This window comes from Euprymna scolopes, chromosome 45 (assembly GCF_053919585.1).
Source record: "Euprymna scolopes isolate OS-2025 chromosome 45, ASM5391958v1, whole genome shotgun sequence".
In the NCBI taxonomy this organism is placed as follows: Eukaryota; Metazoa; Mollusca; class Cephalopoda; order Sepiida; family Sepiolidae; genus Euprymna; species Euprymna scolopes.
Genome location: NC_136526.1, coordinates 35,060,728 through 35,088,656, shown reverse-complemented (window position 1 = coordinate 35,088,656; position 27,929 = coordinate 35,060,728). Strand labels below are relative to the sequence as shown.

Below are 27,929 nucleotides of genomic sequence, written 5' to 3'. Positions count from 1 at the left end.
CTACTTTTTTAAAATAATTTAAAAAATCTGAATGGAAAATAATATTTAAATATATATATATATGTATATTTATATATATGTATATATATATATATATATATGTGTGTGTGTGTATGTTTAAAAATACTGTGTAGCTTCATTGCTTTATATTTACATAATACCTTGCTCTACTCACTGTTACAATAATGTTACAGCAGCCACATATCATAACAATTAGAAGCGCTCACTGTAGTCTAGGCAGTCGACTTTTAATCTTCGCTTTGATTTAGGGTGAGGTGTCAGTTTCACAGATAAGTTTAATATAAATGTTGCAATATATTTTATTCATAATGGGGCAGGGTCCCTCACAATTTATAAATGCTGCTGCTAGAAACTGACGAATCAAATTAATTCCCATTATACTATCGACCAATCAGAAACCAGAATTGATCCATAAAGATTAATCCTTTTTAACAATCTTCTGCTCTTTGACTACAAAATTATGAAGTCTGGAACCAGTACAGAACAACTGTCTACTGAGAATTCATCTCCAGGAATTGTATAGAAAAACTACCCATCGAAAACTTTTCTGAAACTAAACATGGCTTACAACTCAAGATAAAATGATCAGTAAGTTTTTAGACTGATAGTGTTTGAATGATATCTATTCATTCTAGTAAAACCATGGATGTACAGTATTCTTATTTTAGAATTGGAGCACATGAAATACGGTTTATGAGTGGATTAAGTAAAGGAATTTGGAGTGAATGTTATTTCCTGAATTTGGGGTTATTGGTAGGGTGAATTGAGATTTTAAACATCTTTCTCAAATAATTTACTCCTCTTAACTAAGAAGAATCTGGTCATATACTCTTAAAACACTACGCAGAGAGACGATTTGCCGAAAATAGCTGATAAATTTATGCTAATTTTGTCAGGTTGACAAGAAAGTTCCTAAGTTTTGTTTTACTTTTCAATTAAAATGAACGTATCTCGGCTCAAACAAAAATTTATTGATCGAAATAAGCACCATCAGAATAAACACACGTTCCAACGTAAAACAAGTGTATTTATGTGAAAAAATCTTGCGTTCTGGTGGCGATGAAGTCACTGAAAGTGTTGTTGATATCGCTTAGGTTTTAGAAGCATTTCTTATGCAGAATATTGTTGAGATTCTTGAAAAAGTGCTAGTAAGAAGTCTAGAGAGTATGGCGGTTGAGTCAGAGTTTTGTAGCACCATTTGTCCAACTTCTGCAGGGTTGGTTTAGCAACGTGAAGTTGGGCATCTTCATGGAGACAAATTGGGCTTTTTCTGTTATGAGGTGTTTTCAAAGTTTCTGATGCACTTTATCCATTTGTTGACTAGTTATTTACCATAATCGTTTTGTCTGCATTAAAAAAACTATAATGGATGAGACCAGTTTCAAACCTCCATGTCATCACCGTGGCATTTATTTGGTGCAACTCTGGCTTTGGGAAGCGTTGTGGAACTTCGTCAGCATCAAAACACTGAAATGAGCATCGCTGGTTGTTGTAAAGAACTCACTTTTCATCACAAATCACAATCTAGTCAAGAAACGGGTCGTTCTTGTTGCGTAAAAGAAGGGGATATTACACTTCAAAGCAACATTTCTTTTGGGTGTAATTCCATTCACGAAGCACCCATTTATACGTATTTCCAATCTTTTTTTACGTATTTCCAATCTTTTCCAACTGGTTGGAAACAATCGTATATGTTACATCTAATTCAGAAACATGTTCTCAAACAGTTGTAAGTGGATTGGCTTTGACTAAAGCTCTTAATTGATCATTATCAACAGCTGATGGTCGACCACTATGCTCATCATCTCCAAGACTCCCGTCGCTGCCACAAAATTTCTTCAACCACCATTGTTCTGTGCCTTCAGTAGTGGTTCCTGGGCCAAAGGATTCATTGATATCGCAACCTGTTTCAGCAGCTTTTCGGCCTAGCTTGAATTGAAATAAGAAATAATGTAAATTTGCTTTTTTTCCATCTTGATTTCAATGTTCTGAAAAGAAGACAGAATTGTTTAAAAACGAATGTAATTTAAACGATTAGAGAAAGCGAAAAACTCGTTAAAATGATATATAAAGTAAATGTATTATAACAAAAACTTAAAAATACTTCTTTTAAAATCAAAATTAAAAATACAGCAAAAAGTTTCTTCTCAACCTAATATATGTAAAACTAACTGCCACATTAAATACTGACATAATTTTGGTTTTTATTTTATCACATAATGTAACTAAATAAGAATTACATTTTAAAATAATTTTCTGGTATGATTTAAAAATAACATATAAACTGTAGAATCTATAATTAATATTCTTTAATGCAGGGTTATTTATCTAAAATGATTTTAATTTCACCCAATATCATGATTTACATTTCAGAGAGAACGTTTTTAAGTCATCACTGCTACGAAAGCAATGCCAGTTATTTGGTGGATTTCTGCCATTATTTTTTTAGTTTACTTTCGACTCTTGGAGCGAGTCAACTCCAAAGTATAGAACATCATAGCATTATCTTTGTACTCCTGCCTCACAGAAAACAGTTCAAAGAATTAGCGAGCAGAAATGTTACCAAAGGCAAGATAAGTTACTCTTATGTGTTCACCAGTAGGGTAGACTGCCTGAACAGCTACAGCGAAGCAGGGGATTATTCTGCCCCATGAGATGCTTGCTGGGAGGTTATGAGTGTGTGCTCATCATAAGTTCATTTTTTATGGTGGTCGTACCACCCTACCACTACGGGTACGTTTTTGAGTGTCATTTGGTATGTTTGGGGATGCACACACAAGTGGATCCACAGACGTTGCACAATTTTGTGGAGCTGTGTAGGGAGGTCTTGCGACATTTGTGGGGTAGGCGTCACTGGAATACTTATGTGTTGTCGGTTTCTTTGCCACAGTCTACCCTGAACCAGCTTTTCCATTTTGTTAGTTTTGTTTTACATGCCTAAGTCATCTTTGTTTTCAGAGAAAGGGAGATGTAATGATGGTGCTGCTCTTTCGTTTCAATAACTTTTTTATAGACTTTTTCGTTCCGGTTTCATGGTCTAACTTTTGTATGCACTCACGCATGTGCATAGGAATTAATCAATAAAGCAGGGCGCCATTTATTCAGTTCCCTTGTTATATGTGAGCTTGAAGTTCTATCCTTGGAGTTTTATTAGAATTCTTTGCAGCCGTGCCGGGGCTGAGGTGAGCAGTTTGTGATGATCATAGTGAGGGGTTTGTGGTCAGTGACGACTTGGAAATGGTGACCATAGAGGTATGTGTGGAACCTCTGTTTGCCAAATACGATGGCCAGTAGCTCACATTCGATACATGCGTATCTCTGTTCTGTGCGAGGCTCTTGCTAGCACATGTGACAGGCGATAGATTGCCATCCTCATCTGGTTGTAGGAGAGCTGCACCGATTCCATGTAAACTCACATCACAGTGCATGTATATCGGTTTTTTATGGTCAAAATATTGGAGCAGGGACGTTTCAGATACTTCACTTTTTATCTTTTTGAAAGCTTCCTGATGGTGTGGTTCCCACTATAAAACAGAGGCCTTGCATAATAGGTCACGCAACACTGCTGTCTTGGAACTGAAGTCCTTGACAAAACGAGACAGGTATGTCATCATACCAAAGAATTGTTGTAGTGCCGTCTTGTTATGTGGTTCAGGCATTTTCTGTAGGTCACGTACCTTCGCCGGGTCTGGTTTTAGTCCAGTGTGTGTGTACAGGTTTCCAAAAAAGGATATTTCACGGCATTTGATCTTGCACTTCTCCGAGTTCAAGGTAAGGCCTTCTTCAGTAATGACCTCCATGAGACGTCTTAGGTTTTCGTCATGTTCCTGCTCTGTCGACCTATATATGGTGATATCGTCAGCTATACCACAAGCACCAGTGCATTTCTTGAGTATTCTGTCCATCTCGAGTTGGTAGATATTTTGACTGACACACAAACCGAATGGCAGTCGTACAAAACAATACCTTCCAAATGGCGTTTGGAAAGTTGTTAGTGGCTGACTTTCAGGGTCGAACTTTATAGACCAGTATCCAGACTTAGCGTCCAACTTGCAAATCCTCCTGCAAATCGGTGGTTGAGCTCCTCGACAGTTGGAATTTGGTGGTATGGCCGTATGGGAGCTTTGTTTAGCACTCGTGGGTCTAGCAAACCCTAATTGTTTTGTCACGTTTGGTGACATAAATTAGAGAGCTTACCCAGTTTGTGGGTTTGTTGATGCAGCGAATGACTCCTTGCAATTCCATCTTGTCGAGTTCCGATTTGATTTTTCCGCACATGGCTATAGGTGTCCCTCTCGGTGGGTCTATGTGGCATGGTACATTGGGGTTGATAACAAGCTTGTGAGTGTTCCGAAATTCACCAATATGGTCAAATCTCTCAGGGTATAGATACATTAGGTCAGCTACACTATTGATGGGTTGGTGCTGGGCTTGGATGGCAAAGTTCATTGTCACTACCCTAAGAGCCATTGATGTTGGCATGCCCAATGTGGCTGCTCCTGATGCATCAACCACATAGAATTGGGTATCAAGCCATGGGGAGTTTTTATACTTGCACCTAAAAGTTGTGGCGTCATAACAGTTTATCCTGGTATTGTTGTAGGCTGTTAACAGACATTCTGTTGAGGTGAGTGATCCGGGCATTGGGTTTCCAGCTTCATCTATATTGCTATGGTACATGTTGCGGAATATGCAGATAGGCAATATATTTGCTTGTGCCCCTGTATCTACTTTCAGGTTGGAGGTATGAGTGCCTGGGTGGTCCTTTAGCTGGATGCTTAGATCAACAAATGCCTCATTTCGAGGATCTTTCATGTTTGCTGACTTTCCACTGTTAGTTGTGATGGAGCTAAAGGTGAGATTCTCCATTGCCGTGCCCATGTCAGTCATGGCTTGGTCATCGTGTTTGGCAACGCTATTTATTTTCTTGCCAAATTCCCGTTGTTGGTTATGACTGTTATGACTGTTATGCCAGGGCCTTCCTTGTTGTCTCTTGGTTTTGTGCTTCCCTGAGATGCAAACTGTAGCCCAGTGACCTGTTTTGCCACATGTGTGGCATATATCATTTTTGGCCGGGCGGTGTTCTTTGCCAAAACGGTGACTGTGTCCACATATTTTGCAGGTTTGCCCACGTTTTCGGTCAATCCCTTGCCACTGGTGTGTACCATGGCTTATTGCGGCTATCTGTGGTGATTCCTGTAACTGGTGGAGCTGGTTAACATAAACTGCTGAAGCGTCATGTGAACGGGCTAATCTAACAGCTTCCTCGATTCTGTAACCCTTCGGTTTGTTTAACAGGTTTTTTTTTTGCAGTTCGGGTATTGGTGTGCTGGCAATTAGTAACTTGACGAGACGTTCGTTTAATTTGTTGGCACTGAAATCACATTTCTTTGCCAACAGTCGACACCTGCTGATGAAGATGTATGTTGTTTCATTTGGTCTCTGCTTGTATTTTCCGAGTTCTAGTCTACAAACGCGGTGATTTGTTGCCGATTCTAGTTGCTTCAAAAATGCAGCAAATATTATTTGTGGATCCTTGCGATCATCATCAGACATCGACCAACTATTATACCAGCGTAAACCTTCTTCGCCGGTCATGAGAAGAATTAGAGGGACTTTATTCTCGTGTTTTGTCGTATTGACGGTGAAGTAAAGTTCTATTCGTTGTTGAAATAGTTTGAATGATTCGGCAATACATGTCGAGCCCCAATCAAAAGTAAGGACTTGTAATGAAATTGTGGCCATTACGATAAGAAAGTGTGAAGAAAAAAGGTGCAGACAATTTGTGTGGCGTCAGAGGTTAGAAAAAGAATTTGTTCAGCGTGCGAGAGATTAAAAAAATGTTTTTTTTTTTTTTTAATTGTCTGTGACGTTATAAGATTGTGTGTTGTATGATAATACCGCTTGCCACCATGTCATGCTGTGTTGTGCATGGATGTGTAAGAATAAGATTGGAACACGTGTGTTTGGTTGGTAAGAAGGGAACTGAATAAATGGTGCCCAGCTTTATTTATTTATTGCTATGCGCATGCGTGAGTGCATACAAAAGTTAGATCACGAAACCGGAACGAAAGAGTCTATATAAAAGTTACTGAAACGAAAGAGCGGCGCTATCATTACATCTGAGTGTTTGTCCGGTTCAAGCTTTATGATATCAAAGTCCAGGAAATGAGAGCCATTATTCTGGAAGGCAAAAAGATGTCTTATGGCTTACCAAACATTTGTTATTTACATTGAGTTCTTAACAATGGCACTCTGTGATATGCTGGGGCAGTAATTTGCTACCTGTCACAACATTATCTCCACAATATTATTCTTTTGGATAGCAGTGTCTCTGTTGACATCAGGTACTTCCATACCATCATTTGTGAAGCCATAGTGTGGATGAGCATGTAACTTCTACCAGTTCGTCTCAAGGAATGGGGCATAGTTGCTATCAAGAGACCAACAATATACAAGGTTATTTCTCCACGCCTCAAAAGAAGAAATAGTTTCATTATATTCTGGGAACCACAGCTTATAAGCACATTCAGACGTACTGAGATATACTTGAACATCTCGTATATGTGGATAAGAGATGCTTCGATAGTCCAGTCTCATCTAAAAAATCCCTTCAGGCATTCGCCCAATTAGTTGGTGAGTAATATACTCCTTATTCAAAGAAAAAACGATTATTTTTTCCTTTGGAATAGCGAATGAGGGTAAATAAACCGGTGTCACCATGCAAGTAAATAAAAGGTATATAACACAAAATCGTTTGAAGGAACAAAGAAATTTTATTCTCGAATGGACCGAACGAAACTCCAAACAAAACTGAAGAACCAAACACAAAATGGAAGAGGCAGACAACAATTCTCAATAACATCGTCATGCTGAGTTATCTCCCTTGAACAATATACGGTCATAATATTAATACTGGCGCTACTTAAATAAGTTTTTAGTGCTTTTACTTATTTTAAGGCGTTTTTTAAGTTTGAAACACAAGTAGTGCCTAGTTGTAAACTTATAACAACAAGATCATGGAAATTCTTCAGAACCCTGGATGCATCGTATTTCAACTTAAAAACTAGGCACCGCCAAAAATGGCCGAAAAATCAAGTTGTTGTTGTTTTTTAAAACGAAATTACATTTATTAAAATCCATTATTTCTGAGTAACTTTTTTTTTCCAGAAAGATAAAACCCTGAATGTTATCATATAGAAAACAGAATAAAGTAAAACTTTTTCTACTATTTTTAATTTAATTTTAAATGTTAAATTTTCCCAAACAGTTAACAATTGACATTTTTTGTCTTGCATAAAAAACGTACATAAATATTTAAAAAAAAAAGGTTTTTGAAATAATTAATTTATTTATTTGTTGTCTAACTAAGATTTAGGATGATTTTCTATGAGACTATGCAAAAATATTATAATATAAGTACCTGGATTTCAAATAATTCCACTTATTCATATAGGCAACCAGTTACTTCGCGTCGATCTAGAGTCTAGATCGACAATGTTTACATTTGTAGTTGATAAAAAGCAAACTATGGAAGACCATACAGGCCAAAAAAAAACTTATTTTTCAATGACGAAAATTTCAATGTATTATTAACGCTGAGGCTGGCCAGTACCAGATGGGTGACCATTTGTATGAGTTTGGTTTTTAATGTGTATGGGGGCCAGGCTCCCAAAAATGGGGGGGGGGGCAATTTAAAGCAGAATAAAAAAAATTTATTTCAGCGCGTTTAGTCGAAAGGCGGCAAACGTTTTCAAACGGGATCGAAAAAATGATGCTATTTTTAACACAAAGGGCACAATATTTATCAAATTTTTTTTTGTATCGATTCTTCAAAGCATGCCCTCTTTAATAATGGTCATGCATTATTCGGTTTGCTAAAAAAAAATTGTTAATTTATTTATCAAAGATTTTAAAATGGCTTTTTTCGTATAAATATTAAAAAAAAAATTTTTTCTCTTAACTTAAATTAATTATTTTACTTAACATATTCACCGAATTTCACACTTCAAAACTCAAAAGCGGGATAATTAAACACAATTGAAGTTGTGATATTCAGACGAAACTGACGAAATTGTTTGCATACCTTATTTTAGGTATGCAAACAATTTTTTTTTCTTTTAAATCTATAATTCTGTCCCTTACAACAACACAATATGTTGTGTTCAGTTTCAGATGATTATTTTAAGCATATTTGTACCCCCTCAAAACAAGGGGGGGTTTGTAAGCAATATATATATATATATATATATATATATATATATATATATTGTTTATGAAAAATAAATACACTATTATAAAGTTCATTCTTCTCTTAATAATCGCTGAAAATTTCGTATTGATCGGATAATTATCTGATTTTTGGTAGATTTTTAAAAAGACAGTCCGTCAAAAAGTACTTACCTGCCTTCCCCCCCCCCCAGTTTTGGCGCTGCCTATAAAAAACACTTAAAAATAAGTTAGGAGAGTGACTGGGTTTGTTTTACTATACACATAGATTCGAAAACGTTGTCAAAAAGCAAATATATAACAAATATATGTTATCAAAGGCAAGATAAGTTACTTTTTTACCTAACTGGATAAGTTTTTAGTGTTTTAATTTAAAATAAAATGTTTAATCAGTTAAAAACATGCAGTGTTCTGGGGGCGAACTCACTGTAGTATACGTTAAGTTTAGGAAAATGAGTCCAAACTAAAAAATACTGTTAAAAACTGACCAAATATATGTCAGTCTATGTGACGATAACATTTATTGAGTTTCAAACAGAATTTTGTATAATTTTTTATTTTTAACTAATAATCCTAAACAGCAAGAATTTTGGCCTTTCTAAGGATTGCAAAATTGGCCTTTTTGAGGCCAAATTCGGCATTTTTACGCTCTTGCGTGGACCATGGTTTCAGACAAGAGCGTAAAAAAGGCTAAATTTGGCTCCAAAAAGGCCAATCTGTGCAGCCTTAGAAAGGCCAAATTTTCAAAACAAGATGGCGGTCTAAATTGTTGTACATTTTGTCTAATAAAATGATCTAATCTAATGTTGAAAAAATAATAAAAATTAAATTTTTTCGGGTTTTATTTCAGCCTTAGGGTCTAAAAATGTGTTTTATATAAAAATAAATAGTTTTTATAAATTTTTGTTTATCAAATAATTTACGCCGCTGCTGGGCGCTGACTGAACTTAATTACATTTCCTTTTGGAAATTAATAAAAAAATATTCACAAAAATGTAAAATAATTCAAATAATACTTACATTATTGAATCTTTTTTTTTTTTTTTTTGCTTGGCTTGTTTTTGATGGAAACATTCGTTAATATTTTAACGGTGGTTATTTGTTTTTTTGTTTTTTTAATTTGTTTTTTTTAAGCAGAATTAAATAAATCTCGTCAAGGACCAATAACGGATTGGCATTGCGTCATCATCAAAACTGAGGTTTTCTACTGGGGTTTCTCTCCATCCTCTCTTTGCAAAGTTTGTTATTATTACTTATTGTAAACAAAATTGTTAGATTTTGTTTTTTTTGTTGTTTTTTTTTAAACTTATTATTCTGTAAATTATTATTTTTCATTGAATCAATGGCATTCTTTCAACCGGTGTCAAACGACTGCTGTTGCTTTTCTATCTTCCTAATTTCCACTTGCCTTGCAGTGCAAGAGGGCCTATAAGTCTAGTCTTGTGAACTCATGAGCAGGACAAAGGCTTTGTTGTCAGATTGGAGTAGTCAGTGCATGCGACATCAACGACTAACGAGCTTTTATTTATTTATTTTTTCTAATCCCCCCTCTCTATCTTTTCTCCCCCTCCCTCTCTTTCTCTTTCTCCCATCTTTCTCTCTCTTTCTTTCCCTCCCCGTCTTTCTCTCTCTCTCTCTCGTCACTTTTAAATTGTTGTTGTTTTTATTCTCATTATTTTTATTCCCCGGCCACGCCAAATACGCACATTAATTGTTTTTATAATTATAAATATTTTTCTGGCACTTCCACAGTTCCACACTATTGGGACGAAATTTCAGAAATCGTAAAACTGAATTTCACATGAAAACAATGGTATCTATTTATTCCTCGTATTTTTAAGATGATTATATCTGAAAATTACGAAAATTGATAGGGTAGAAAATTATTTATTAAAGAAAATTAAAAAAAAAAGAATTTGAAGAAAACGATTGTAAAACTCTGGAGAGTTTAAAAGGGAGGTAATTTTCGATTTAAAAAAGCCCCCCCCTTTTTTTTTTAATAATTCCGTAATATTCATGTAATTTCGGTTGCATAATTTGGAAGCTGTAACTTATTAGAATTGACAAAAAAAAAAAAAAAAAAAAAGTTGAAACGATTGTTTTTTGGTTTTGAATTTAAAGCGATAAAACTAATAAATGCACCCATTTTATTTTTATCTACATTGGAAGAGGAGAGCGAGTCAAGGCCTACCATGAAGCTACACATTAAAAACTACATTATTAACTCATCAGTTGTGCTTGAAGGACCAACGTAAATATAACTTTTTATTGCTTTTTTTTTTAATTCGAAAAACACGAGAGGAACTATAAAAAATGTCGATATTATGAATGATATTATAATTATGAATGATAATAACGAAAAAATATTGAATTTCAAGTAAGGCAAATAGTAACATATCCAAAAATTAAGGAAAACGAAAAATTATTTCTTAATAAAAAAACTGGGGGTTTGTATTACTGTACACATAGATTCGAAAAAGTTGTCAAAAAACAAATATATAACAAATAAATGTTAGCAACGGCAAGAAAAGTTACTTTTCTGCCAAACTGGATATATTTTTTGTGTTTTTATTCAATGTAACATATTTATTCAGCTCGAAAAACATACAGGGTTTACCGATGTATTCGAAAATTCAAGATGGCGTCTCACACCCTCTTTAACACCGTAAGTTTGGAAAAAGGTGTTATAAATAAAAAACTATACAAAATACTATTAAAAACCCGCCAAATATATGTCAACCTATGTCACAGTAACATATATTGAGCGAGTTTTTAACAGCATTTTATCCGTTTTTTTTTTATTTATAACATCTTTTCCCACACTTACCGTGTTAAAGAGAGAATCAGACGCCATCTTGAATGTTCCAATACATCGGTAAACACTGTATGGTTTTCGAGCTGAATAAACATGTTACATTGAATAAAACACGAAAAATATATCCAGTTTGGTAGAAAAGTAACTTATCTTGCCTTTGATAACATTTATTTGTTATATATTTGTTTTTTGACAACTTTTTCGAATCTATGTGTACAGTAATACAAACCCAAAAAGGGTTTTCGAAAAATTTTGCTCGACATTTTGAATTACGTTCGTTACGTGGCGTAAGCAACATTTCTTAATTATCTCCCTATCAACCTTTTTTTTTTTTTTTCTTTTTTGTAAGGGTAATATTGTGATTTCGGGTTTGTACAAATAGATTCGAAAAACTTGTCAAAAAAAAAAACCCAACTATATAACAAATAAATGTTATCAAAGGCAAGTTAAGTTACTTTTCTACCTAACGGGATACTTTTTTTTTTTTTGCTGTTTTTATTTAATGTAACATGTTAATTCAACTCGAAAAACATACAGTGTTTACCGATGTATTGGAAAATTTAAAATGGCGGCCGACTCACTCTTGAACACGGTAAGTTTGCGAAACTGAGTTAAAAATAAAAAATACTATACAATCCTATACTGTTAGAAACTCGCTAAATATGTTACCGTGACATAGGCTGACATACATTCAGTGGATTTCTAACAGTATTTTGTATAGTTTGTTATTTTTAACTCTGTTTCCCAAACTTACCGTGTTCAAGAGAGAGTCGAGCGACATTTTAAATTTTCCAATACATCGGTAAACACTGTGTTTTTCAAGCTGAATAAACATGTTACATTAAATAAAAAAAAATGGTTATCCTGACGCTCCGCACTTCTTTATTTACATTGGAAGTGACGTCACACAAATCTTATAATACGGATGGCTACAATTGTAAAAATAATTTGTTTTATTTTTCTTTCATTTTGAGCTCCTTTTTTCTCCCGTTTGTTTTTGTTTTCTACAATTAGTAAACCAGATGGGCAGAAATCAGAAGCTCTCAGTATTAATGCTGGTGTCCCTCAGGGGTCCATCCTAGGTCCAACTCTCTTCCTGATCGACATTAATGATCTTCCAAATCACATCATTCATAGACATTTATGCTGATGACACTACTATATATGGTAGCACATCTAAGGCTATAAATGACAAAGTTCTCTCCGATTCTCTTTTCTCTGATCTTGAGCAAGTGGTACAATGGGGAAAGAGGTGGCTGGTTACTTTTAATACATCTAAAACCAAGCTTTTATCTTTACATCATCAACGCTCTGATCCCCATCTGGCATTAATTGAAATGAATGGTTCTCGTCTTGGGGAGGCCTCATGTTTTGACAATCTTCTGGGCTTGACATTTACTCCTGATCTTTAATGGAACAAATACATTAAATCCATTGCCAAGGCCGCTGGGAAAATGGTGGGATCCTTCTATTGATCCAGTAGATATCTTACTGCTGATGCAATTCTCTATCTATATAAGAGCCAGGTACGTCTAAGGATGGAGTACTGTTGCCAGATCTGGGCAGGAGCTGCTAGAAAGGACTTATCCTGCCTTGATAGAGTTCAAAATAGACTTTTTAGCCTCGTAGGAGATGTCCTTTTCTCTTCCCTACAACCTCTTTCTCACAGAAGAGATGTAGCGAGTTTGTCTCTGCTTTATTGTTATTTTCATTGCAATTTCATGGCTGAGCTCCAATCTATGGTCTCCCCCTCGCCAAACTTTCACAAGAAACACCCGTCTAGCAGAAAACACTATGACTAATTTCCCCCACTCTTTATATGTGCCTAAACCTAAACCTAGATTCCATAAGCAAAGCTAGACTGCACAAGTGCCATCTTTTGAATCATCGTATTTAACGATTAAAATATTGGTGATTAATAAAATAACGATGATTTCATTTGTAATATTCAATATTATATATATGGAGGGAGTTACGATTACATCCAGTCGGGAGATTCGTTAACTGCAAGAAATTAGGTTGAAATTTAATCATTTATATCAAATGTCGAGACATCCGTCCTAAGTGATCTAATGAGTTTAATATCATGATCTACGAATATGAGGTTAAGTGACCAAGTAACTATTCAACATTAAAATGCTCAACAATAAGAACCGAGTTCTTAAAGGGGATGACAAATTTATTACTATAATAATTTTTAAATACCTACAGACAGTAGTGTTTCATCCTTTTGGGAATCATCAGTGCAGGGAGTTACGATTACAGCTGGTATATATATATATATATATATATATTGTCTGGCTGGCTGTAGAAATAATTATATACTCTTTCACATTCTCAATATTCTATTACTAATTGCTTGCAAGGTAAGCATGTCATGATGGCATCGTCCTTATGAGTATAAAATTCCTACTTGTGAGATTTCGGCTTGGGTTATAGTGGGTTGCGATGACCACGTCCCTTGTTCAGTATGAGGTAGGTTCAATTCATTGTTGGATTTCACTGCGGTTTTCTTGATCTGTGTCAGTTAATAAGCTTTCTTCTCTTTGTGGCGTGCTTACTTAGTTGGTAGAGTGTTCGCCCTGTATGGAAATCCCGAGTTCGGATGTGTCTAACTGATGAGCCCAAAACGAGGGCGAAACTTGGGTCTTAGACTTCTGGTTTGTTGGCTGTTATGGCTCTTGTGAGCTCCGACGTTAAAAACCCACCACACAGTAACATATATTGAGCAAGTTTCTAATAATATTTTGTCTACTTTATTATTTTTAACTCATTTTCCCAAACTTACCGTGTGAAAGAGTGTCGGCCTCGGGCGCCATTTTAAATTTTACATCAGTAAACACTGTATATTTTTCAAGCTGAATAAACATGCTACATTAAATAAAATCACTAGAAAATTATCCAGTTATGTAGAAAAGTAAATTTTCTTACCTTTGATAATATGTATTTGTTATATATTTGTTTTTTTGACAATTTCTTCAAATCTATGTGCACAGTAATACCAACCCAGTGTAGGTACAATTTATAAATCATGAATTAGACCCAATTTTTAACTAGGAAATTGGTCTTCAGTATAATTAATTAAAATGCAATAATTTTAATAACTATAATCTGAGCATTTGCTTTTCGGGATTATTGAAATTGTTTCAATTTTCATAAATTTTATCTAATCTGAAAAATTAGTTCTAAGTTTGAAAAGAATTCTTTTTCTATTATTTTCAGTCTGAACACAAACTAACTACACTTTTGATGTCTATTTTAAAGAATTTTGAAAACGTTGAAGGAAATGAGCTAGTTTTGACTGGACACGTACTTTATATGTCAGCAGTTCAACATCTTCCACTGAGGAAGATCTCAGAGTGGGCAACTAGAAGAAATGCAGAAAATGGTTTTTTCTGTAGTTTCAGTTTCTAATGTCTGCAATGTTTGCAAAAAATTGAATAACTACAAGAAATGTCACAGTCTGGAAACTTCATTAGTTTATGCAAAAAAACAGTGCATTAACTGTTTCACTCAAAGTCCTCTTTCTCCAGCACCAGCACCATCACCATCACCATCAGCATCACCAGTAACCCAAGCAGCAGTACGAGCACCATGAGCACAATAAAAACCACTTGTGATGCATCAACGCAGACCAATTTCTCAAAAAAACACACACAAAAACTTCTAAATATTTTTTGAGAATTCTGTTTTATATATACAAGATGCAAGATGCATAATGTTATTAAGAGTATATATGCAAGATGCATAATGTGATAACAAAAAATTTGCCACATTTGGTAAACTCAGTTTGTACTTTTTTCAATACAAAATATAACATTTTTTTCAGCAGCTACAGTGTTCAAGGTGCCAGCAGAGTTGGGTTTTATTGCAGACTATATGACTGTGGATAAAATCCTTAACTCTGCTGTGTGTACTTTGATTTTTGACGCCACCACCAAGGATGGCAAACATATTAATAATGTTATGTTAACAACGCCTGAGTCGACCCATGTCATAGGTGTCCAGAGTGTACCTGGTGGTTATACAAAGGACTATGCAAATCACATCAATGACTGCATTAGTAAATTGGCTCAGGTACACTCTAAAATTTTTGGTGAACCTGCAATTAGCATAAAAAAATAAAATAATTGAAAAAATTGGCTCGTGTTTGACAGACAGAGCAGCTGTCAATCACCGTACTGTAGAGATATTGGAATTACAATGGGAAAAGCAATTAATAGAGCTCAATTCCAACAGACATCCTTTGGAAGCAATTTCCAAAGAAGGTATGTCTGCAATTGAAGCATTTTGAGGATGCTAGTGTTAGTGAGTTAGTCCTTGGTGGCAAGCATTGTATAGGGCATCAGATAATTATGAAAATGTCTTCTCTTAGATATAATAATACTTTAGGTTTAATTAAAGAGTTTAAGGATTTCTTAGGAAGTAAATTTTTAACTAAGGTAGTTCCTAGATATAGAGGTAATAGAATTAATATAATTTTTCATTTAACTTTGGTTTACTTTACACATAGAGAAGACTTTTTATCATTTTTAAGGACTTTCAGGAATACTAAATCTTTGTGCAAAGATTTAGAAGCTGCCTTTGGGAATGAAGTAACATATTTAGAGTTACAGGTTTTAGGTGTTATAGGTAAGCTTCTTTCAAGTCCTTGGATGAAAACTTTTTACACATCCCTGAAAGATCAGTATACAGTCACAGATGGGATCCGGATAGTGCAAGGTTTAGTTGATAAGTTAAAGATTTTAGTTGAAGATCCCATTCAAGCACTTTTGATTTTTAGGGGAATCCAATTGATTTGGATGAGGACTTGGGTAAATTGATGAGCGTCCTCCTTCCCAATATTGTGACTTGTTTACGTCGATGAAGAAAAAGTCTTTAGAAGCTATCATCGTTGTCATCCAAAGGCAGTATACAGCTAGTTTTGCTAGGTTAGATAGATTAAGAGAGGATGTTCTGACCTCAGCTAGGTTACACACTATGGAAGAAAGTGTCTTTGGTGAGTATAGTGGTAGAGAACAGTCCTCATCTACTTTAGATACGTTTACAAAAAGCAATTCCATCAAAGCAAATAGAAATGAGGTTTTAGATGTTCTCCATGGTGAAAAAGTACATGTAGAATTTCTTGATAGGTTAATAAGTTTAGCAATTGAACAGAGCACCGAAGACCATAAACTAAATACTCAATATAAAAAAACAATAAATAAAACTGTTAAGAAAAGGATTTCAGATAAACATAGAAAACAATTAGAAGTACAATTAAAAAACCTAGAAAGAAATCATCTATCTCTTCCAAATAACCTATTGATAGAGAAGTTCCCAGATCATGTAAAAATTAGGGTTATTTTGTTAGGCAGTATCATAGTTAGGAGTATTTTACATATCTGGGAGGATGATAATGTAGATAAAGAATTTAACGGTCTAGTAATTAGTGTTAAACCAGATGTCTGACATTTACCCCTATTTTAGTGAGTCCAACCAAGAGATCTTTTCATGATTCTAGCCGTCCCTTTCAGTGCAATCGTTTGTATTTCACTTGCACTTGGCTCACCGGGTATGCTTGCTATGTACTTTTTAAAGTTCTTTTTCATAAGCCCAGTTGCTCCTATGATGACTGGTATAATTGAAACGTCTTTTAATTTCCAATTTCGTTTCATATCATACACAAGTCCTTGATACTTTGTTATCTTTTCCCTCTCAGCTCTGCTAAGCCCTGTATCATTGGGTACACTGACCTCTATTACGGTCGCTTTTTTGTTTGCTCTGTCCCAAATCACTATATCTGGTTTAACAGCTGCGTATTCAAGATATGTAGCAGTAGGGATTATGTAGTCATAGTGAATAGTGTAGTTGTCATTCCCAACTGTTCGTTCGGGTATATGTTCCCAGGAGTTTTTGCTACACTGAATGTTGAGTTTCTTACATATCTTCCAGTGAAGGTATTTACAAACTCCGTTATGGCGATCTGTATAATAACCGTCTCCACGTAGGACTTTGCAACCAGAAATCAGGTGGCCCACACTCACAACCTCAGTGCTACAGAACCTGCATTTATTATTGTTGCTTAGACCACACATCTTTTTGAAGGCGTTTGTCATGAGGCCCTGGTCTTGTGCAGCCAATATCAACCTCTCTTGGTCGTAATGGAGGGATCCTCTTTTGAGCCAGTCCAGGGAACCATAAGTATACTGTTGAATATGATAAGGAAGATGAAGTAATAATATATGAAAATATGAATGAGCAGCAGACTATGCAATTAACGAATTAATTTGTATCTAATTTTTTTTTACATCCTTGCCATTTCTTTTTTGCATAATTACAAAATAAATTTAGTTTTAGTTATAGTCTTAGTTTTAGTAAAAATCTTAGTTTTAGTAAAATTTAAAGTAACTGCTTTTTCCATTGTTTAATTCAAATATATAACTGTTAATGTTAATTCTACTTATTTTCTTGTTTTAAAATTATACTTTAATCCAGAATTTTAAATCAGTACAAGAAAATTTAAATTAATTCCTTTTTTAAAAACAAAACATACTGAAAACTTTTTCTCCGGGATTTTAAATCTGCCCAAGAAAATTTACATTTTCTTATTTTGTTGTTTTAAAAAAATTTAATTAAAACCTGAATGCAAAATGTCTGCTGGAAAATTTTATTTAGTTTCTTGTTACAAAAATAAATACTGAAAACTTTTTATCCTGGAATTTAAATCTTTCCAGGAAACTTTATATTTTCTTATTTCATTGTGTAAAAAAATTTAATTAAAACCTTTTTTTCCAAATTTTAAATGTCTGCTGCAGAAAAATTATTTTGTTAAAAAAAATGAAAACTTTTTATCATGTAATTTAAATCTGTCCAAGAAAATTTAGATTTTCTTAATTTGTTTAACAAAAATTTATTTAAAACCTTTTATTCCGAATTCAAACAGTCTACTGGAAAATTTTATTTAGTTTCTTGTTTAAAAATTATTGAAAACGTTCTATCCTGGTTTTTAAATCTGTTCAAGAAAATTTCGATTTTCTTATTTTCTTGTTTAAAAAAAAATTTAATCCAAACCTTTTATTCAAAATGTAAAACGTTTGCTGGAAAATTTTTAGTTTCTTGTTAAAAAAAAATTATTGAAAACTTTGAAATGTAATCTTTCCAGGAAAATTTAGATTTTCTTATTTCATTGTGTAAGAAAAAATAATTTAAAACCTTTTATTCCAAATTCACAATGTCTTTTTATTTTGTTAAAAAAAAATTAATGAAAAAATTTTATCGTGGAATTAAAATCCGTCCCAAGAAAATTTAGATTTTCTTATTTTCTTGTTTAAAAAAAACAAACTCATTTACACTTTGGCCTTTTGGTCAAGATAAAAGTGTAGTATCTTTCATTTATGTTCTCTTTCAGTGGAGGAGAAATCCTTCACGACTGAGACAATTTTTAATTTTTGTACCTTTTCTCCACGTTAAAAAACAACCCTGGTGTCTAACTCTGTCCAGTGGGAAGGCATTGTAAACAGGTACACTTTTATTCCGAATTCCAAATGTACGCTGGAAAATTTTTAATTTCTTGTTCAAAAAATATATTGAAAACTTTCTACCTTGGACTTTAAATATTTCCAAAAAAATTTAGATTTTCCTATTTTCTTGTTTAAAAAGAATTTGTTTAAAACATTTTATTCCGATTTCAAAATGTCTCCTGGAAAATTATAATTATTTTCTTATTTTAAAGGCATTTTAAAACTTCATTTTTTTCCTGATTTAAAAAACCATCAATTTCTTTTTATTTTCTCATTTCAATAAATTTAATTTGAAATTCTTTGTCTTTAAACTTAATTCTTCACATCTTTGAAGAATTTATAAGAATTAATTTGAGTAAAAACTTAGTTATGTTGAAAAATAGGAAAATGTAATTTTTAAAGTTTTCTTTTAATATTTTTGGTATATACATAAACATTCATTTATTTTATACAAAACTGAATAAAATATGCTTATAGTAAAAAAACGTGTTTTTGTTCGTTATTATTACATTAAATGTTTGTTTATTCATATACAGGGTGGGCCAAAATAAGGGTCCTATCTTTAAATTTGAATAGCTTCCACAAAATAAAAGTTAAACTCACCAAACTTTATGCGTGTGTAGACTGACCCTTCCAAGATTTTTTTGAAATGAAGAAAACAAATTTTGGCCGAAAAACACTTCTTAAAACTTACATGAATTTACTGTAGTTACTATCGAGATTACTAATGTGTTTTTACGTTTTTGATATAAATATTTATTTCACTTCGATGCTTCCGTATATGACACATCGAACTTCTGGTTTTGCGAAATGGCGGATTACAATTCTCGAAAAAACCGTTTTCTGTGAATATGTGTTTAAACATCCTTTTATTTAAAAGTACATGGAATATAGAATATAAATATGGACAAATTCTTAAACATAAAGATCAGATAGCAATTTTTGGCAGTTATATATTTTTATTAGTTCTTTGTAAAGTAAAATTTATTGATTTTCGTGATATCTTTTTTACAGAAAAACAAAAATATTGTATATTTTTTATTAAATCTTTTGTGATTTCAAAATTTGGTCTTTTCTCATTTTACTGAAATAAAAATTTAGGTTTGAAATTACATTTTCATATTGTTACAAGCTTGTAGATATGCAGAGTCTATTTTAATCAATTGTTAGCAATGGCGACTTCCCCAAACATTCTGATACACCTTGGGAGTCAATGAGATGCTTAGAAAGAAAAGGGTAGTTTCTTGTTAGCCGGGGTAGAGGATTTGAGCTCACGAGGCTGACAAGTCAGTTGATAGCGAGTGACGACACATGAACAATTTTAGAGCTGACAGCGAGACAGGGATCAAGATGAGCTGACGACTGACACACGAACCTAACCTTGAGAGAACATGGGAGTGAGCCTATGGACATATACACACACGCCTAATAGTCACATGTATATAAAGCCTTGGCGTTGTACCTTTCTTTGTTCCTCGACTTATTTTTCTTTGATTTTGTGACCTGAACACATTGATTTAGACAATACTTATTTGCAAACAAAGCTGATTGCATTTCAAATATTGATTTTTATTGTATTCATTCTCGGTGACTATTTTTAAGTAGAAAGCGATATATTTTCCTATCTGGCAACAGGATGCTTGTTGCAGATTAGCTCTCATAAATCTGGCTGTTGAAGTGTGACACAAGACAACTAACATGGGGCCCTCCATATACGAGATTGTATTTTTCAAATCGAATTTGTTTTAGAAACATTTTCGTCTAATAAAAACAGTGGAAAGACTATTTATTTAACATACAATATAGTATGATTATCAATTATCATTAGTATGATTTTTTAAATTATCATTAATATGATTATTTAATTACAATTAGTATGATTATTTAATTATGATAAGAATCATTGCTTGATTATAATTACTTATTTGATTATCCAAACCTTTTTAAGTTTTTTTGCGATAGAAGTTCTTTGTGTATTTCTGGCGATTCTTTTTGAGATATGTTCAGAGAAAACTTGTTTTCTGATTCTGTCCCATTTGTAAGACAGTCTGGTTTAAAAAAAATGAGCCACTTTCATGAGAAACGTAGTTCTGCTCGCACTTATTTCATGGTGTTTTTGTACAATTTTGAGGTTTGGATTTTGGGAGCATATTATTGATGCAGTGTCTGCCATTGAGTTTAGGACTTTCTTGAGTGTGACAGAATTTGACATAAATGACTCATTGTAAAGCAGAGTATAAAATAAAAAGACACCAGAACAAATAGACGTAAACAGGTGCTGGTAAACTAATAATTAAAAACATGAAATTTCAGTTAGATTCTAGATCATAATTACCGATCATAAATTTTCATACATGGAAGCGATTAAATAAGCCTACTATACTAAATTCTTGCTAAATAATTTTACCGGTCACTGGGTCGAAAATAAATGTTTAAGGTAAATTAATCACTAATTTTTACATTTAACGGTGTAACAAAGGGTTATTCTAATTCGAAAAAAAATGCCGTTTGGAGTCATAAAAGCTTCTACATTTTTTTAAGAAATTATAGATTCTATGTTTTGGGAGCTCATCAGATATTGTTTGATGTTCACAATAGTTGCATGGTGTTGATGGTCACTCTCTGAGAGCCCCATACCTCCTGCAACTCCATGCAGATAAAGTCTAGGCAGATACTGGTTTTGATATGTTATTTTGTACAGTGTCAGCATTTTCCGTATTTTAGTGTCCAGTCTGTTTATGTCCTTTTGTGGCCAGTCGATAATGCCAAAGCTATATGTTATAACAGGCATTGCTTGTTGGTTAATGTGTTATAGATTTTCCTAACGCAACATATATATTATAATATATTTTCTGCTAATTTTCTCACTCATCTTGGCATGCTGAATTGAATCGTTTTCTTCTATGCCAAGGTATTTGTATTTTTTCTGTTCTTTTAGGTCTTTCATGTAACTATCTTCATCAAGCTGTACGTTTTCCATTAGATACTTTCTTCCAACTTTGATTGATTAGTTGGCAAACTTCATTTCAATAGTTCTGGAAAAGTTATAACAACCTGTAAAAGTCGACTTAAGTCAGTGTCTGAGTTGGCATACAGCTTGAGGTCGCCCATAAAAAGCAGGTGGTTTCATATTGTTTGGCTCTTGTTAGAAGCCTTGACTCTGAGTGTAAGTGCTTGACTTTTTTGATTAGCTTACTTAAAAGAGCTATCAAAAGGCAGAAGTTAAATTCAATAGACTATGGTGAGTAGATTCCTCTTCCGAATTTGATGTAAAGTATTTTTACACTTCTGTTTGTGTGGCTTTCTCCCTAGCATGTGTTTCCATATGTCGCAACATATTGTTTTTAAGTGTAAAAGAAGAGCCACATATGTCACAAGAATATGGTTTCATTCCAGTATGTTTTCGCATGTGTGTCAACATATTTTGTTTATGTGTAAAGGAAGAGCCACAAATTTGACAAGAATATGGTTTCTCTCCTGTATGTATTCGCATGTGTCTCAACAGGTTTTGTTTCTGTGTAAAAGAAGAGCCGCATACTTCACAAGAATATGGTCTCTCTCCAGTATGATTTTGCATGTGCGTCAACATATTTTGTTTATGTGTAAAAGAAGAGCCGCATACTTCACAAGAATAGGGTTTCTCTCCTGTATGTATTCGCATGTGTGTCAACATATTTTGTTTATGTGTAAATGAAATGCCGCATACTTTGCAAAAATATGGTTTCTCTCCTGTATGTATTCGCATGTGCGTCAACATGTTTTGTTTAGATGTAAAAGAAGAGCCACATACTTCACAAAAATATGGTTTCTCTCCTGTATGTATTCGCATGTGTGTCAACATGTTTATTTTCTGTGTAAAAGAAGAGCCACATACTTTACAAGAATATGGTTTCTCTCCTGTATGTTTTCGCATGTGTATCAACATGTTTGGTTTCTGTGTAAAAGAAGAGCCGCATACTTCACAAGAATATGGTTTCTCTCCTGTATGTGTTCGCATGTGTTGTAACAAAGTGTGTTTTGTTCTCAGAGAAGAGCCACATACTTGACAAGAATATGGTTTCTCTACTGTATGTGTTTGCATGTGTTTCAACATATCTTTTTTTGCTGTAAAAGAAGAGCCACATATTTTACAAGAATGACGTTTCTCTCTGGTATGATTTTGCATGTTTCAACATATATGATTTCCGTTCAAAATGCGAGCCACATACTTCTGAACAATATGGTTTCTCGTCAGTATTTATTTGCATGTTACAACATATAAGTTTTCAGTGTAAAAGAGGAGCTACATACTTCACAAGAATTTGGATTCTCTTCAGTATGTGTCCGCATGTGTTTTATATCTTGTATGGGTTTTTGCATATGAATTATGCATATTTGTTAGACAAAAACTTGTCTTTTTTTAATCTCTTTTTCATTTTGTCCTTTGTTAATTATTTTTCGTTTGAAGGCACCTCATCCTCGTCCGCCAAATAGACAAGATGGCGACGATATGATCAATCTCACAAAAATTTGATTTTCCTCTGTAAGAAAACAAAAAAACTACTTGATCAAATTAAGTTAAATGTTTTGGTAAATATGAAGAATCACTCAAACCTCGAAAATTCTTTTAAACTCAACAATTTTATGTGTTTTGGGGGTGCTGAAAACGAAAATAAATTTTAAAATTATGGCAAACAAGTAGTTTTTAAAATATAAAGAAATGTTACTTTTAAAAAAGAGGGTATCACTTTTCCATAATAATTTAACGTAAAATGAGCACCCACTGTGTGGCAACCATTGTTGGGGTGGGTGGAGGGACTTTCTTTCCACCTTCAGAATGTTGTATAGCAGGGGGTTCATGTTGGAGACATATATAACGGGGGACTCAGAACAAATGATAATGACATTTATATACATTTACATCACATGGGAGACGGTGACAATTCTTGGGGATTTAATATTATTAATACGGACCTGTGACTTTATACTTGAAAAGCAAACTAAAGGAAGAGCCACATATTTAGAAGAATGTGTTTTGTTTTTGTATGTGTTTGCATATGAATTATGCATGTTTGTTAGAAAAGAACCAGATACTTGAAAAGTAGTAGATTTTAACCAATGTTTGAAAATGACATATTATATACAATTCGATCATCTGTATTTTATGTCAGGAACTGGATACAGTTGACAATGAAATATAAAGTAAGATTTGATTTGAAGAAAGAAAGACAGCTTATTTAAACTTTCTATATACATTTTTAATACACTTTCATATTAAAAGTTCCCGTCTCTTCCCAATATGAACCTCCCAGCTATACAACACTACCACTAACCCTAAGTTCAAGGTAGACTCCCAAATTTAGAGTCAGTGGTAATCATAGATTATTTCATAAATTTTCAAGAATGAAATCCCCAACGGTTAAGCAACAAGTTATTTGTTGTAAAAACAGCTAAAAAATGAAATAAAAAGAATGTAAACTCAGTTTCAGTACGTATAAAAGATACTCGAATTTTACTGCGTTTGGTATTAGGTATTTGTTCAGTTTGTTATTGTTTACAATGTCTCGACTGTTAACTATTCTACATTTAAAGAATGACTGTTGTTCCACCTTACTTGTCTCCCCAAAGTGCCAACATTCATGATTTTACTTATTTTTACTAAATTTTTCAACGTTTTGCCAGAATGAACCACGTTTTCTATGGTACAGCATATGCTAACACCTCAGCAAAGTTTATTGCGTCTATTTTTAAGCAAACATTAAATACAGAAAGAAAGTTTTCCACGTGTGAAAATACATATACATATTTACTTGCCTTCCTACGATGGTTAAGTTAGACACAAGGTCCGTTTTTAATGCAGTGAAAACCTGTCTACCCCCAAAAGAGGCACTCAAGATTAGGGGCAACAATTTATTTTTAAACCTCACTCTTAAAGGATTTCTCCTTCATTGACAATGGACAGAAACGATAGAGTATAGTATCAGAACAGATACTATATATAAAAACGTTAATTTTATTTGAAAAAATAAAAACTAATACAAATAAACCGAATGCATTCATTCAAGAAACGGTTTGTGTTGGGACTTCTACCCTAACTACACAGTAGAAAAGTCTTCTTCAGTTGAAACTTCCTAGTAGATCAAAGTGGAGTAAATGTCTGGCTCACACCATCTCATTTTCCAAGTCCTCAAATCTAATGCCAGACAGATGCCAATGTGCATAATCTCAACTTCATCCCATAACGTTGCTTGACTAATTTAGGGAAGGCTGAATGAAGGAGGCACAACAAAGTGAAGACTACTATATTCTTTACTGTAAGGGTGACTACGTCATCTTTTGTAGGAACATTGTCATGATGCCGTATATTGTCATGATGCCATATCAGTGTTTAGTAGAGAGTCGTCAATAAAGGCTGTAAGTCTCTGAGTGTTTGTCCGGTTTAAACTGTATGATATTAAAGTCCATGAAACGAGAGCCTGTCACAACATCATCTCCACAATATTATTATTTTGGATAGCGGTGTCTCTGTTGACATCAGGTACTTCCATACCATCATTTGTGAAGCCGTGCTGTGGATGAGTGTGTGACTTCTACCAGTTCGTCTCAAGGAATGGGGCATGGTTGCTATCAAGAGATCAACAATATAGAAGGTGATTTCTCCATGCCTCAAAGGAAGAAATAGTCTCATTATTTTCTGGGCATCACGGCTTATTGGCACGTTCAGACATACCGAGATATACTTGAACAACTCGTATGTGGATAAGAGATGCTTCGATAGTCCAGTCTCATCTAAAAAATCCCTTCAGGCATTCGCCCAATTAGTTGGTGAGTAATATACTCCTTATTCAAAGAAAAAACGATTATTTTTTCCTTTGGAATAGCGAATGAGGGTAAATAAACCGGTGTCACCATGCAAGTAAATAAAGGTATATAACACAAAATCGTTTGAAGGAACAAAGAGACATTATTCTCGAATGAACCGAACCAAACTCCAAACAAAACTGAAAAACTAAACACAAAATGGAAGAGGCATTCTCAATAACATAGTCATGCTGAGTTATCTCCCTTGACCAATATGCGGTCATAAGTTTAATACTGGCGCTACTTAAATAAGTTTTTAGTGCTTTTACTTATTTTAAGGCGTTTTTTTAAGTTTGAAACACAAGTAGTGCCTAGTTGTAAACTTATAACAACAAGATCATTGAAATTCTTCAGAATCCCAGATGCATCGTATTTCGACTTAGAAAACACTTAAAAATAAGTTAGAAGAGTAACTGGGTTTGTTTTACTATACACAATGATTCGAAAAAGTTGTCAAAAAACAAATATATAACAAATAAATGTTATCAAAGGCAAGACAAGTTACTTTTTCTATCTAACTGGGTGCTTTTATTTAATGTAACATGTTTATTCAGCTAAAAAACATGCAGTGTTTTGGCAACCAACTCACTGTAGCAGTGTAGCATACATTAAGTTTAGAAAAATGAGTCCAAACTAAAAGATTATACAAAATACTGTTAGAAACTGACCGAATATATGTAAGTCTATGTCACGGTAACATTTATTGAATGAGTTTCAAACAGTATTTCGTATAATTTTTTATTGTTAACTAATTTTCCTAAACAGCGAGAATTTTGGCCTTTCTAAGGATTGCAAAATTTTCCTTTTTAGGCCAATCTGTGAAGCCTTAGAAAGGCCAAATTTTCAAGGCAAAATGGCGACCTCGATTGTTGTACATTTAGTCTAATAACAAATGTTGCAAAAATAATAAAAATTAAATTTTTTCGGGTTTTATTTCAGCTTTAGGGTCTAATAATGTGTTTTTAATAAAAAATAAATAATTTTTATAAATTTTTGTCTGTCAAATAATTTACGCCGCTGAGGCGCTGAACGTAATTACATTTCCTTTTGGAAATTAATAAAACATTCACAAAAATGTGAAATAATTCAAATACTTACATTATTGAATCTTTTTTTTTTTTTTTTTTTGCTTGGCTTGTTTGATGGAAACATTCGTTGATGTTTTAACGGTGGTTGTTTGTTTGTTTTTTTTTTAAGCAGAAATAAGTGAATCTCTTTAATTTTGATAGATTTTTAAAGTTTAAAAATTGAAAAATATTTAACTCGTAAAATTCAATTGATTTCATTACGTAAAAAAATGGCTGCATGAAGGCGCGCTGGCACTTTGTAAACACTGTTTTTTTTTATTTTTAATAAAAAATAATACTTCTATTATTTTTTAAACAACTTAAATAGTTTATTTTGGAAGTATATTCCATAAAGAAAATAAGCAACCCACTTAAAAGAGAGAAATTACAAGTTTTTTGTTTTGTTATATATATATATATATATATATATATATATATATATATATATATATATATCGCAGTTTCGTGTTAGGGGTGTCAAAAAGTCCTCCAAAATTGATACACCTATCGCTCTGAAATACATAACTTAATTACATTTCCTTTTGGAAATTAATAAAAACATTCACAAAAATGTGAAATAATTCAAGTAATACTTACATTGTTGAATCTTTTTTTGCTTGGCTTGTTTGATGGAAACATTCGTTGATGTTTTAACGGTTGTTTTTGTTTGTTTGTTCTTAGTTTTTTTGTTTTTTTTTTTAGCCGAATTCAGTGAATCTCGTCAAGGTCAAATAACGCATTGCTTCATCATCAAAACTGAGGTTTTCTACTGGGTTTCTCTCCTCTTTGCAACGTTTGTTATTATTACTTATTGTAAACACAATTGTTATATATATATATATATATATATATATATATATATATATATATATATATTTACTTATAATTCTGTAAATTATTATTATTTTATTTTTTATTGTTATCGTTTTGTTACATTGAATATAAGTTTAGTCTTGTGGACTCATGTTTCGATGCTGAGCAGGACAAAGGCTTTGTTGTCAGACTGGAGAAGTCGGCGCATGCGTCATCAACCCAATGAGCTTTTTTTTCTACTCCCCTCCCCCCCTCTCTCTCTCTCTCTCTCTCTCTCTCGTCACTTTTAAATAGTTGTTGTTATTCTCGTTATTTTTATTCACCGACCAGTGACCTTAATTGTTTAGCGCTTATACAGTTTAGTCAAGACGTTAAAAAAATGAAAATATTGAAAAAAAGTGATGGTTTGTATGCGAAAAAGTTGTCAAAAAAACAAATATATAACAAATAAATGTTATCAAAGGCAAGATAAGTTACTTAACTGGATATATTTTTTGTGTTTTTATTCAATGTAACATGTTTATTCAGCTCGAAAAACATGCAGTGTTTACCGATGTATTGGAAAATTACAAAAGGGCGCCCGACTGTCTGTTTAACACGGTAAGTTTGGGAAAAGATGTTATAAATAATAAACTAGACAAA

The 27,929-nt window shown here is 33.3% G+C and overlaps 1 protein-coding gene and 1 long non-coding RNA gene across 4 annotated transcripts in view; both read right to left on the bottom strand.

Annotated features, from left to right (window-relative positions):
• The window catches only part of LOC145269412 (uncharacterized), an 80,667-nt gene that overhangs the window by 3,935 nt on the left and 48,803 nt on the right, over positions 1–27,929 (bottom strand). The gene's annotated exons all lie outside the window — the stretch shown is intronic.
• On the bottom strand, positions 5–27,904 carry LOC145269411 (histone-lysine N-methyltransferase SETMAR-like). Of its 2 annotated transcripts, none has more exons than XM_080125096.1 (2): positions 27,072–27,904; positions 5–1,950 (listed from the first exon to the last, which is right to left on the bottom strand). In XM_080125096.1, exons 1-2 carry the CDS (start codon positions 27,111–27,113, stop codon positions 1,741–1,743), a joined length of 252 nt encoding a protein of 83 aa, XP_079981222.1. In that variant the 5' UTR covers positions 27,114–27,904; the 3' UTR covers positions 5–1,740. The 2 variants fall into 2 exon arrangements, 1 of the variants encoding a protein (XP_079981222.1); XR_013865038.1 differs by lacking the exon at positions 5–1,950 and adding an exon at positions 19,507–23,087.

What these genes read in the sequence shown, in the direction of transcription:
- LOC145269411 (XM_080125096.1), bottom strand. Translation starts at nt 27,113, where the DNA reads ATGTTTCCATCAAACAAGCCAAGCAAAAAAAGATTCAACAAT. An exon ending in GCAAAAAAAGATTCAACAAT is followed by an intron (nt 1,951 to 27,071) that starts GTAAGTATTACT and finishes TTTCAATTCAAG; the next exon opens with CTAGGCCGAAAAGCTGCTGA.